This window comes from Chaetura pelagica, unplaced genomic scaffold (assembly GCF_000747805.2).
Source record: "Chaetura pelagica isolate M959 unplaced genomic scaffold, ChaPel_1.0 scaffold116, whole genome shotgun sequence".
NCBI lineage: Eukaryota > Metazoa > Chordata > Aves > Apodiformes > Apodidae > Chaetura > Chaetura pelagica.
The window spans coordinates 3,044,787-3,059,134 of record NW_009953655.1 but is presented as its reverse complement, the minus strand read 5'-3'; the positions used below and the strand labels follow the sequence as shown (position 1 = coordinate 3,059,134).

Sequence of the window (14,348 nt, the reverse complement as noted above, 5' to 3'; positions counted from 1 at the left end):
GTGGCTCAGGACCAAACAGTTCCTGGGCACAGTGTCTGAATTAGCATGGGCCAGAGATTATTTCCACCAGGCTACTGGCTGCAGCACCATGTTTGGATGGTAAGAGAATTTTAAAGTATGAACATGTGGTGTTGTTTTCCAGGTAGCCCCGGTGCTGCATAATATTTATGGGCAGGTTGAAGTTTCATTATTGATAAGTCAGTATCTCCTTTCACATGGTTGATTTTTTACTCTTTTCAGTATTCTGGTAGCCAACTACCACCAAATTCATGTTTTTTGAACACGGTACCAAATCATGTTAACTACCCCAGATAAAATCTCACCAGTGTATTTTACAGCAGTACTAATATTGTCCGTTATTGGAAATAGCTCACTTGACTTCCTGAAATTGCATTTGTTTTTCCACAGCCACACCACGCTGTTTCCTAGTTGTTCCATTAAATTTTCATCTTTTCTCTGTTTCTAATTTCTCATCCCCTACTATATATAAAAATTCTATACTTTAATCACTTTTATTTGCAAATTAATTCACTTGCAGAAAACCAATAGTCTCTATTATTCTTTAGACTCTGTGAAAGGTTTTCTTACTACACTCTGGAGTGAAGGAATGGTGTCAGGGTGCTCTCTAATTTTCTTCCACTCTGCTGCATTGGAGAAGAGTTTGTTGTGAAATAGCTTGCAAGACAGGCTCTAAGATCTCTGTATTTTGCATTTTGGTTTCTTTTTTCTGTCCTATTACTATACTCACTTTGGGATTAGGCAGTCTCTTATATCTGCTTGAAAACATTCTGAAATCAACTGTAATTGTATCCTGAGATTATGTCTCCAGTGTTGGCCTAGGAGTGTTTAGCCTGGTAAGTCATTAATGGCAAAGTCCGTTATTTCTACTTGAGTTCCTGTAAGGGTAGCAGATGACATCATTTTTCTGAAGAAGCATTGTTATTTAAATCAGGCTGGTTTGCACTGGGCAAAAACCGCTGATTCTAGGCTGAGATTTTCATCCCTCTCTCAGTAAACACAACTTGTGATATGTCTGTTCCTTAATGAATGATTATAGTAGCTGTTACATTTCTGCATAATCAAATAATTGTTCTAAAGGATACTCCTCAAAAGATTCTGACAGGAATCACTGAATATTGAGGCATTTGCAAATATAATGTAGCTGTAATAATTTCTGTTTTGCCTTTGGAATACCTTTGTTAAGCAGTTCTGCCTCCACAACTGAGGGTTTAAATGTATATGTATATTTTTTTTAACTTTGCTGTTGAAATATAGGAGATAGATCTAGGTTTTGGTTTGTGATGTTTAATTATTGCAGAATATTTTTTCAAAGAGCATTCATGTAGTGCTTTAATGAGCTATTACTTTCTCCACCTAATTCCTTCTACTCCCTTGTCCCATCCCCCTGCACCTCCCCTTAAAATTCCCCCAAACAAACAACTACTGTAAACGCTAAAATTTAGTAAAAGGAAGGTTGTTAAGTTTGTCTTCTCAGGATCAGAGTTTTAAAACATTTTAAGCTCTGAGTTCAGCTCCTCATGGGTGTTGGTGAGGAATATTTTAGCAGTTTTAATTCTGCAACAAAGCAATTTCTGTCTGTTTTGAAAGCTCACTTGCAATAGTGGGTATTAATGAAATTTAGCACTTGTCTTGCTTTGCATCTGACAGACTCTATGGCAACTTATGGAAATTTCAACTTGTAGTTAACAGTCCCGTAGAGAAGTACAGCTGTGACATTTGTTTAGACTAGCAGATAATAAGGCAGATGGAATAAAGTCTTCAGGAAGTATAATGGCATTTGTTTTTAGAAGAACTAAACAATAGCTTTAAAGAAACCAGGTTGTTAACTACAAGTTCAACCAGACAGCTTAATTTGATGTTAGAAGATTATTATTATTGCATGTTAAGTTCTTTCTTAGGATTCTAGAGTAAATGAAAAATAAAGTTTTAGAATTGTCGCCACCACAACTAGCACACAAACTAGGGAAAAAGCAGCCTCTCAGGACAGTAGACAGTCTGCAGTTGTTTTGTCATATCTAGTAACATTTGGCTAATTTCATGGAGTTGCTTTCTTGTCTGTGAAAATCTGCAAATAATAATCTCCTTCTAGAGTGACTTTGATAAAAATGCTACATTTTATGAGCATGCTCCAAAGCTTAATAAAATGTTTCAGTTTATTTAATTTAACTCAATTAACTTTAACTTTAGCATCAAGCTAAAACTTGATAAAATCAAGAGTGCAAAGGCAATTAATTATTCACTTTTCCTTTCATCTTGAAGTCAGCATGGTCATAGGCATAATAGAAATTTAATCTACAAGGAGTGTTTTTAGCGAAGACTGAAAGACATGGGAGATGAAGTATGTAATCCCTCTCTTCAAAAAATACCTGTTAAAGACCTTCTGATTTCTTCCTCTCTTGCCCTACCGAGATATTTAAACATCTATTTCTTATTTTTTTCTGATGCAATGTGACATCTCCTCCCTTCATCCTCCGCTTGTGTTTCCTCAGCAAACTGTGCATTGCTGTAGCAATATTATAGCTCCATGTTTTGTTCCATGTGATTATACATAAGGAACTCTGTTTCCTTCTGGTTCACTTTTCTGATATTTCTCTGAAAGTCCATCTATTTCTTCATAACAAGTGAAGAGACTTCTAACAGGTCCAAGGTGAGTAATTACTTGATAATCTGCGACGGCTACCTGAATCATCTCCCAAAATGCCTCCTGTTCTGTCCTCATTATTTTAAGCCTCTTACTGAACAGCTTGAAAAGTAGATGTGATAAGTGAAGAAAGAACTCTAAGAGCATTAATTTGCATTTGATCTCTGACATTATGGTTTTATACAAATGGCCTCTGACAAATTTTAAGTCATCCCAATTTGTATAGACCTCTTAACGTGTTCACGTTTGTTCTTTCAGTAATTGTGCCCATCACTGTTGATGGTTACAGTGGCACCTGAAGCTGGGATTTAGTTTCTGATTTCCTTTTATTCTGGGCTTGTATACTCAAAGACCCTAAAATAAGAATGCCCTCTAGTTAGTTAAATCCTTCAGCACTCACATGATTCCTTCAGGCATGAAGGAGAGAAAAGGTGGAAGTTACACCTTCATCCATGTTGGGGATTTTGTGTTTCTGACAGAAAAATCTCTAAGTGACCTTTTACTCAAGAGTCCTGAAAATAAGTGCTATCTAATTTATCTCTTCAATATCTGGGACATCAGCATCCAGGTAAATACCTTACTAAAGATAATGGATCACTTTACTCCCAAATGAATCTTTCAAAAACTTGTTACTGATGATAGCTGTAATTTATGACATGACCTTGTTGCAATTTCTTTATCTGGTAAAAGAAAAAGGAAACAAAACAAGGAAAAGAAATGATAGAAGTGCTGCAGAGTTGGCTGTAGTATAGAAAGAATGACATGAAGAGACACCACGATGCCCTCATCTGTTTATTTATGTATTGGTGCAGATCCTTGGGTGAGGAGTTTGTGTTATTCTGTAACCTTGTATCTCACTTCTGCAAACTAGGTTACAATAATGATGAGAATACAAGCATTTGACATAACATCTGAATAAGACATGAGAAGGGTGGTAGCAAAGAAGGCAAACGGCATTCTGGTTCATATCAGAAATAGAATGTCCAGCAGGACTAGGGAAGTGATTGTCCTCCTGAACTTGGCCCTGGTGAGGCCACACCTTGAGGACTGTGTTCAGTTTTGGGCCCCTCACTACAAGGACGTTGAGGTGCTGGAGTGTGTCCAAAGAAGGACCATGAAACTGGTGAAGAGTCTGGAGAACAAGTCTTACAAGGAGCATCTATAGAGTCTTTCATCTGGGAAAGAACAACCCCATGTACTAGTGTAGGTTGGAGGCTGACCTCTTGGAGAGCAGCATAGTGGAAAGGGACCTGGGGGTCCTGGTAGCCAGAAGGATGTCCATGAACCAGCAATGTGCCCTTGTGGCCAAGAAGACCAGTGGCATCCTGGGGTGTATTAGAAGGGGTGTGGTTAGTACCTCCAGAGAGGTTCTCCTCCCCCTCTATTCTGCCTTGGTGAGGCCACATCTGGAATATTGTGTCCAGTTCTGGGCCCCTCATTTCAAGAAGGACAGGGAACTGCTGGAAAGAGTCCAGCACAGAGCCACAAAGATGGTGAAGGGAGTGGAACATCTCCCTTATGAGGAAAGGCTGAGGGAGCTGGATCTCTTCAGTTTGGAGAAGAGGAGACTGAGGAGCAACCTCATCAATGTTTACAAATATGTAGAGGGTGAGTGTCAGGAGGACAGAGCCAGGTTTATTTCCATGATGTCCAGTGATAGGACAAAGGGCAATGGGTGCAAACTGGAACACGGGAGGTTCCATGTGAACATGAGGAAAAACTTCTTTACTGTGGGAGTGCCAGAGCCCTGGAACAGGCTGCCCAGAGAGGTTGTGGAGTCTCCTTCTCTGGAGACATTCAAAACCCACCTGGACAAGTTCTTGTGTGATGTGCTCTAGGTGATTCTGCTCTGGCAGGGGGGTTGGACTAGATGATCTCTCGAGGTCCCTTCCAATCCCTAATGTGAGTGTGTGTGAGGGAACTGGTTGTTTAGCCTGGAGAAAAGGAGGCTGAGGGGAGACCTTATCACACTTTGCAACTACCTGAAAGGAGGTTGTAGCCAAGGTGGTTGTTTGTCTCTTCTCCCAAATTATAGGAGACAGAATGAGAGGAAATGGCCTACTTCACCTACTTCACCCTTTTGACAAGATGTTAGCCTGCATTTCAGTGTTTGTAGATGCTTCTTTCCTTTTTTTTTAATGAAATATCTTCACTTTATTGCCACTCTTCTGGACAATCTAGACAAACTGCATTTTTCATCTTGATGTCTATGTGCTCTTGCGAGGAAGACAATGTAAAATGCCTCATAGTTACAGAAGGTGTATATATGTTGTTACATATGTGGTTTTCACTGGACATTCTTCAAATCATACCTTAAAAGTGTCTATGATGAAAATATCTACTTTATGCCCAACTCTTTATTGAAACGTGAAGCAAAGTAGTGATCTATCTTGATATGACAGTGGTTTCAGGGAAATTGTTTCCCAGCCTCTTCCTTCTCTGTATTTTGTAACAGAGATAAGTCAGATGAGAGCTGTTCGAAGATCACTTCTATGGGTTACCTTAAAAATGTCTGAGACAAGTTATGCCTGAGCCTTTTATGCACTTTGTAGGCATTTTCTATTAGGTATAGAATAGTAGGTTGCAAAAAAAATTGCTTGTTCTTGTGCATTGCATTAACAGTGGGTGGATCAGGTTACATGTAGCCAATCTTTTCCATATGTTTAGGATGCTTGCATACATTATGGTATATATTCTGCTTGCCTAATGTATAGTAAGGCCAATTAATTGAAAAGGCAAGCTTTCAGGATTTACTTCCCAGATGGGAATCCAGTGGCAATACCACTGTAAATCTGAGCTTTTCTAAAGTCTGAAGTTGTCACCTAATTGCAGAAACTTTCTGTACCACCTTCGTATGCTGACACAAAGTTCCAGGCATGAACTTCCAAAATACACAACCCTTGCCTGCTATTAAATAGCAACAGGTGGTTAAACTGGAGAGATTTATGTAGTTCACTGATGAAATTTTAAGAAGCTATAAAAGCAGCTGGATGAACAAATGTGTATTCACTTATATGTTCACTCATTTATTGGACATTAATGACCACGTATAAAATTTAATGGTATAAAATGAACTTAATGGCACTACATCTTGTTTCCCACACCAACAACTCACAGCTAGGACTTGGATTAATTGACAGATGCAGGAGACTGGCCAAGAGCTTTGTGGCTATTATGACTGAGTTTAGCTTGGCTGGAATGTAGTGCAGATCAAGGCAGTGCATGTCTGCCAGATATTGTGTTTGAGAAGTTTGTTCTGCCTTTTCCTGTACATAAACAGTTGACTTCTGTCACCATGCAACATTTCCCAGAAATGCTGAAATGGCTTACTGCATTCTTTTAGGACTGATTTCCTTCCATTTCTACCTGTTCTCAAAGTTTTATTTTGGCATTGCTCAAACTTTATGCCCTGTGGCCTATGATTCCTGAGTTCATATACTTTATCCTGTGTGTACTTATTTCTGTATCCTAAAATTCATGTTAATTCTTCCCTTTTAATATTCTGTGCAGGTTAAAAAGAAATCCATCCAGATCTTGACACAGTATTTAATGTGTTATTCTAGTTTACAGCTAAACTTTTTTAAAAACTGCAGATAAGATTGCCATATTTTTCTTAGATATAAAGAAACCTGGTATTCATATGTCTTAAAGACTTAATTTAGCAGAAACTTTCCAAGGTGTCCACTAAACACCATTTAATATATGAAAACATACAGTGAATTTTTGAGAAATAATAAAAAATATTAATTATATTATCTCCAGAAGAGGAATAAATTACATATGCCTGGTTTTAACTTTCATATCTGCACTGTATATTTCTTGATAATAATTTGATGTTGTCTTTCTTCCTTGTTTTGCTAGAAATTTTTTCTCCATTTTTTTCACTCTGAGAATTAGGCAGCTATTCTCTTTTAGACACAGCACAGTTCTTAGAAGAACAACCTTTTAAAATATTTTGTACATCTCAAGTCTCACTATGTTTGTCACATTTTCTACCATTTTTGCCCATGAGTTGTTTTGCTACCATCACAGACCTTTCCAGATTGTTTAACTCTGCTAACTCCTTCCAAGAATAATGACATCTGTTAACCTGAATGTGTCTTCCAGCACTGAAGTCCATTCTTTATTCTACATAATAAATGTGTATCAAGTAAAGTATACTGTAAATCAAAGTAGTTGCAAAGCAGTACTAAGCAAGAAAAGGTCAAGTGCAAACAAATCAGAGGTGTAGAAATAGCCTGAGACATATTCAGGCAAGGACAGGAATACAGGAGGTGAAATATTGCACATTTTGAGATGGCAAATCAGGACAAATTTGAAGTTGATGATAATACTGATTAGGAACTTGAATAAATAGTATATTAAATAGAGTAATGAGAAGGATGTAATAAAATGTGAAAAACATGATTCATGCTAGAACTAATAACTGCATGTATATTTCCTGCAGCACTTCAGAAATTGTGTTATTTCCACAACAAAACCTGCAGCAAATCCTTTTTTCTCAAGATTTTTTTTTTTTTTTCTGCATCAGTGTCTATTACACTGCATTAACATTCCTCCTGTTCCTCCAGATGTACAGACATTACTGGGTGAGCTGAAGGCTGCTCCATCTCACTGTCTTGGCCCAGCAGCTAAGGCTTTTTTATGCACATTCAGCTTCCTTTTTCAGATTCAATTTTATTAAAAAAATGTGCAGCTCTGCTAGAGAGCTATTTTGCATCTTACCACAATTCAGCACTGAGTATTTTCATGCATTCAATAGCTTGCTTACTGACTTTTGTTTAAAATGTTCTACAGAAGAGGATAACAACATCTCCTCTTCAATATCATGGTATTCTATGAGTCCAAAGCCCAGACAGAAGTTTTAACTTTTAATAGGTTCTCACAATACCCCTTACAACACATTAAGTATCACAAATTTAAATTTGTTTGCAGAGAGGCTGAAGAAGAAAGCCCACTGAGGATTTCTAACATTGCTGCTGTGTTTTTGAGAAATTACCACCCTCCACTGTTTTGTTATTCAAAGGAATAAATAGACTTCCCCGTCAAACTGCAGGAATGTCACTCTGTGTTACAGAAGAAATCAAGCATCATAGGTAGAAATCAATCATTGTCAATATAAACAGAAAAAAATATGCATTATTAGAAGAAAAAGGAATAGTTTTGATTAATCACTTCTGTTTGCTTAAGCACTCGTGATTTATATGGCAATTTCACACTTTATTATTCAGGATTCTTGAATGTGGTACAGAAATTTACAAACATACAATGTGCTGGCTGGAATACTCTCTACCAAGTGCTCACATTTCCCATTCTGACACACTAGGAAGTGTTGAGTGACCATTTTGGTTTAAACATTATTTTAAAAGAAGTATTTGACATAAAGGTCTGAAATTTTAATTACTCCTCAATGACTAAGCAGAGATCAGGAAATGCCAAGTGACTGTTGTGATTGCCACATTCGCATGATGCATGTACAGATACTTGCACTGATAACTGTGCTTGGCAAGGTGTTGCTGTTATTGCTTACAATGGAAATACATGATGCTTCCCCTGAGACTGCCTGTCATGGTTACAGCAATACATGTCTATTTCTTTTTTTCCCAGTCAGCCCTTTCAAGTGGGAGCTTGAGTAATGCAATATCATCCTTATGATCCTAGCAGTGGGTCTCTCTGTGCACATAATCAAGTTCTAGTGGCTTCTTCCACTGTTACAGCTTCTCTAGAACCACCAGACTCTCGTCTTGCGTCTTCCTCAGCAGCATGATCTGATAATATCTGATAAATATGTTCTGCTACAGATCTCCATGATGTGATCTTTCTATTATAGCCCTTGTTTTTTCAGAGAAGTGAGCAGCTAACATACCCCCTGCTGACCCCAACGTACCCTCTGGTTCTCAGCTCTCTCTAGTCTCAGACTTCAGTAGATCTGCAAGTGAGCTCTATTGTGGTACTCCTGTATCTTTCCTTCTCCAGGCCTCAAGTTCAAATTATGCAGTATTAGGAAAGTAGCATTGCATATATATTGTTTCCCTAGTTTCTGCATTCTTCAGTCTTGGTTCTTCATCTCAGAAAGATCCTCAGGTAAGATCTCTCTCTTATCAGATTCTGTTTTCCCCCCCTGGTTCTGGAAAGATGCTTTCTCAAGTGGTCATGTAGCTTTCTGCCAGGTTCTTTAGGAAATTCCTGCAGACATTCTGCCAGAGGTTGATTCAGGAAATCCTTAATGGCGTCCAGTTTCCTAATTCTGCACTTACTAGTTTTAATTGCCACATTGTCCTCTTATTCAGCTACTTTAAGGAATCTCAACACACTTTATTCAAAAGAGCCATGAACTTTTGACCTGATCTAACTAAGAAGGCAAATTATGAGTCTTTGACTACTAGAATGATTGCCTTAAATGGGAATAGTCACAACTATGCTGGAAAATGCTGTGCTAGATTATCCAGTGCTTCATGATTCTTGTCTAAGATGAGCAGTGAGAAGTCCATTTTGTCTTTGAGCAATTAGCAGCCTTCAGAGGAACAATGTGAGCTACTACATAAACCACAGACTATTTGCAAAATGAAGGCTTGAAATCATATTCCATTGTGTTTTTTCTCTTAAAAAATTCTCTACTGCCATAAGGACTTGCTTAAGTTTGATTGCACTCAAGGTCTTCCTGTTTATTGTTCAGAGTACCTAATTATACTAGGACTGAGCATAGGCTTGGCTAAAATCAATATATAGGCCAAGGGAGCAAAAATCTGTGGCTCTTCTGATTTTTCTAGGTGTTTGAATATCATAATAATGGTGTCAGACTCTTCTTCAGCAAGATACACAGAAATATGCCATTTTTTTCAAAACATGGGACCCAAAATTTACACAACAAAGCATCTTTCATGGTAAAAAAGTTTAATAACAAAGCATGATAAAATATGTCTTTAAAAATGCAACCAAATCATCATGAGCAGACTCATGAGGAGATGTACTTACCCACTGGGCAGATGTCATCAAGTATCTCTGGTAGCAGTTCATCTCTGTGTTCCAAATACAATTTGTTTAGATATTTGTTTTCAGAGTGTGAGTAGGTGATGGATATTTCCCCCAATGCACTTCCATTTAAACCAAATGATCAATATTCTTCAGTGCTGTCAATTGTAAATAATGTCAGCATTCTTTCAGAAGCTACATTTGGATAAGGAGAAACATAGATGCCATGTACTTGAGGATTCTAGCTTTTTCTGCAAATTGCTAAATCCACTAGCCCTTTTGTAGGACTGTTTACATCAGTAGGTGAGTGAATGAGAACCAGGAAGGGTGATAGTTTGCTGGGAGTAATCCAGCTACAATTTCCAGTTAAGAAACAGGCAGTGATGCTGTTTTCTGAAGCATCTCTGTTGTGGAGCTCTGTGAGACACTTCTATTCTTTATAAGAGGTTGGATATTCCTGTTAGTGAAGCCTTGGTATAACCTTTGTTTAAATAAGCTTTAGGTTAGACTTATGCTTTAGTCTCTCTGTGTGCTTGGAAAGACTGAGCTTTCCTCATGGGTCAATACTGAATCCTCTTCAACCTAAAGAACTAATAATATGGTAGTAGGACTTTTCCTCACAAAGAGGTTGATTAAATAGAAAAGGAAAGGAAAACAGGATTAAAATAGTTTCATTTACTATGGACTATCACCACCATAAGGTCTAAAGAATTTGCGCATTCCTAGCTAAAGACAAAGCCCTTAAGTGCTTCTGTTCGTATCTTCCAAGTCTGTAGTTATTAAATAATTATTGACTTTAAATAACAACATAAATTTGTTTTAACTGAAAATGTATAATTTTTATTTGTTTGTTTAGGAAGGAGATTCCAAGCGAACAAGTGAAACATGCTGATAGAGAGCAAGCAAAGCGTGTCGTTTACTCAGTGGTTTATGGAGCAGGTAGGCATTTTTAGGAAAAAACCCTAGCTACAGTAGATTAATTCTTGATACATAATTGATATAAGTAAACTTAATTTCTAAAGGTGAATAAAAGCTTTTCAGAGTATTACATTCTTATTTTTGTCAAGGATTATTAAATTTTCTACCTGGTTTAAAAATTCTCAAATTAATACTGCCACATTGACATATATGAAAATTACTCTGATATTGTATTAATTCGCTGCTGATGTAACTGAAGTATTTGTCTTTATTGAAAATGAGTTTAATTTTTAGTGGAGTTTGCATTCTGTTAGTATATAAACAGAGAAGAACTACAATGAATTAAAAAAAACTCGTCTAAAAATAGATTTATAGCATCACAGAATGGCTGAGGTTGGAAAGGACCTCTGGAGGTGACCAGATCCAGTCCCCCTCCTCAGGCAGGGGTGTCTAAAGCAAGTTACCCAGGACTGTGTCCAGACAGCTTTTGAATAACCTCAAGAATGTAAACTCCACAACTTCCCTGGGCAACTTGTGCCACTGCTCAGTCACACACACAGTATAAGTGTTTCCTTACTTTAGATCGTAATGTTTGCTGCCATTTCTCTACAACTGCAGAAAACCTGCAAAAATCCACTCTGCTACCCATTCTACCTAAGTTCTGCCCAAGTCCTAGATAAGACATTCTGCATACTTCCCAAAACTGCCTACCATTTTTTAAATGGTGCCCAACTCTCCTTATCCTTCATACATGCTTAGAATTCCATTTTCTGGAGAGACAGATGGGTAAGTATCACTGGCCTGCAAGCTCTTGTGAATTTGTTTTGGTGACCAACTAACAAAACTTTATATAGGTCTTCTGGAGAAATCCAAAAGCTCTACAGAAGGTCAGTACTTGGAAAACTCATTTGATCCCTCCAGATTACCTATTTTATGTATAGGGGTGTGCATAGGTTATACACACACATATAAGAACATATAAACACATATGGGCATTTTTATGTTAAGCTGTATTGCATTTTCAACTTCTGTGTTTAAATTCTATATATAAGAAGCCCAGCACTAGTTTCCTGCAATGTAAATTCAGGCCTTCATGTGCTGAGACATGAATCAAATCTCCCATCGCCCATTTTCCCTTCACTCTGGGTGAAACGGACAGATACCTGACTTACTTGGAGTGTATCACCACTGGTTGAATGCCCTGTAGTTCTGTGTATAGTCAGTGCAGAAAAGAAAATGCCTCAATTACTGGGTCTAGAGCCTCCCTCAGTAGAATCTGTGTTTGTCTACTCGTGCTCTAGAGAACTTAGATGATTAGATGTTGGCAATCCTTCACTTGCTCTGGGCCTGCACTGAACATTTCAGAGCAGCAGTGTTCAATTTAAGTATCTCCTTCTGCTTATTTGTGCTTTTTCTTGCTCTCAAATGAGGGCAGTTGAAGCACCTCAAAGATAGGAAGATGCTTCAGTTCATTATCAGCATGATCAAATTCTAATGAAGACACAACATGGAATTGTATCATGAAACTATTTAGATAGAAACTAACAAAAAATAGTTGTTAGATAACTGAAACTGATGAACTGAATTCCAGCCAGAGTTTGTCTCCCTTCAAAAGGAGGCTAAATTTTCAATAAGGAAACATTTTGATGTAGCTGAAGAGTGTCAATAATATTTATTTCACTTATTTTGGAATTGAAAAATACAGAAACATTCCCTGAGGAGCTTGCCTGCACTATGCTTTGAAAACCTTTCATGTAGTAAACAGTAATATTTTTTTCTTTTTGATTTCTCAGCTTTAGGTTATACTTTGTTCATATTTTCAAGGTGTTTTCTGTAATCCCAAAGGATAGAAAAATAGTATAATAAAAAGAATCTTGTGATGTCTAGGAGTTGGTACTTCAATAAATACACAGAAGGTTGAGAGGGATGACAGTACTACTGTCTTTTTCTTGGTTTGGAGCAATTAAATTCACCTGCTTCTGCCTCAGTCATCTTGTAAAACTAAAGCACAGACAAGTTAAACATCTGTCAAGTAAGGAATCAATTCAATTCAGTTGCAGTATGTTCAAGCCCTGAAGTGACAGAGGGATGTCAAGTTTTTTAAATGAAAGGCAGAGAAAATAATATTTTCAATTTTGAAAGATGATATTACAGAATGGAGAAGGAAGCCACAGAGGCTGCTACTAACAGTTCCTCTGGCACAGGTAACTTAGAGTGTGCTCAGAGAAGCTTTAATCTACTCCTGGCAGTATGGCCTGTGTTCCTGCAATGTGGAACATGATCTAATGCAATTACGTGTCTGTATATTCCCTCTGTATGCTTTCTTTTCCCTCTTGATGCTTCCCATTCCACCCTTGTTCTTTCCAATTCCCTAGAACCTTTCAGACTTCCTTACTGATTTTGTGACTTATTTTTCCTACTATTTTATGCAATATTTTGTTCTGTGTATCAGTAGTACTTTAGATGGGTAACATGGACAAGCTTAGATGTTACAGTTCTCTAAGAAAGCCACAGCAGTCTCCTAACTGTTAACAATGTGTGCTTTAGGTTTGTCATTTGCTGACCCAGGAAGAAAACCCAAATTATTAGATGTTAAATAAAAGTACAAGAACTATAATAGCTCATCAACAGTCATCCTGGATGTCTGGTCTATTTCTTCTACTAGTACCTTATCCTGACTCTGCTGTTCCTGCAGCTCAGTGCAGATCCTGGCATGACTGAGAACAAACTGCTACAGAATTGTTCTGAAATGCACATCAGACTGACAATGACATTGTTTAGCTGGATGAAATCTTCCCTCTTTCAAAAATGCTAGATAATATTTCTTGACTGTATTACTGTCACAATAACTATTCTGTGCCTTTGGTGCCTTGAGACATCACCTCTCAGCTTGTTACTTGCAGACACTGTGCTAGTTTTGTGTTGCTGTACAGCTGACGTACACATATATATATATCTATCTCCTTCAAACCTCACATGACTAATGTTGACGTATGTTTAATTTTTACTGGAACTATTTGGTTTGTAAATGTGTTTAAACTACAGCTAGTTCTAGGCAACTAGCAACAAAACAAGAGGGCATGGCCTCAAGCTGCTCCAGGGAAGATTTAGGTTGGATATTAGGAAGTACTTCTTCATGGCAAGAGTGATTAGACATTGGAATGGACTTCCCAGGGAAGTGGTGGAGGCACCATCCCAGGATGTGTTCAAGGAAAGGCTGGATATTGTCACTTAGTGCCATGGTCTAGCTGATGTGGTGGTGTTGGTCATAGGCTGGACTTGATGACCTTAAAGGTCTTTTCCAGCCTTGGTGATTCTGTGATTCTAACTGTTATTTTTTTTCACACTCTGGAAAACTGTCTTCAGTTTTTTCTAACTTATCTTGGCCAGGTGGCCAAGGAGACCAACAGCATCCTGGCCTGCATGAGAAACAGTGTGACCAGCAGGACCAGGAAGGTGATCCTGCCCCCCTAGTCGGCCTTGGTGAGGCAGCACCACAGTATTGGGCAACACAATATAGAAAGGCCATCGAGGTGTTGGAGAGGCTGCAGAGAAGGGCAAGTAGGCTGATAGGAGTCTGGAGAAGAGGCCTTATGAGGAGAGGCTGAGGGTGCTGGGGCTGTTCAGCCTGGAGGAGGGGAAGCTGAGGGGAGACCTCGTTGCTCTCTACAACTACCTGAGAGGAGGTTGTGGTGAGAGGTGGGTGTTGGCCTCCTCTACCTAGTGACCAGCAACAGGACAAGAGGAAATGGGATCAAGCTGCACCAGGGAAGGTTCAAATTGGATATTAGGAAAA

The 14,348-nt window shown here is 38.2% G+C and overlaps 1 protein-coding gene across 1 annotated transcript in view; it reads left to right on the top strand.

The window, feature by feature from the left end:
* The window catches only part of POLN (polymerase (DNA directed) nu), a 90,524-nt gene that overhangs the window by 47,675 nt on the left and 28,501 nt on the right, over positions 1–14,348 (top strand). Inside the window, exon 18 of the mRNA XM_010000244.1 lies at positions 10,491–10,573. Coding sequence (XP_009998546.1) covers positions 10,491–10,573 — 83 coding nt within the window. The remainder of the gene's footprint in view (positions 1–10,490; positions 10,574–14,348) is intronic.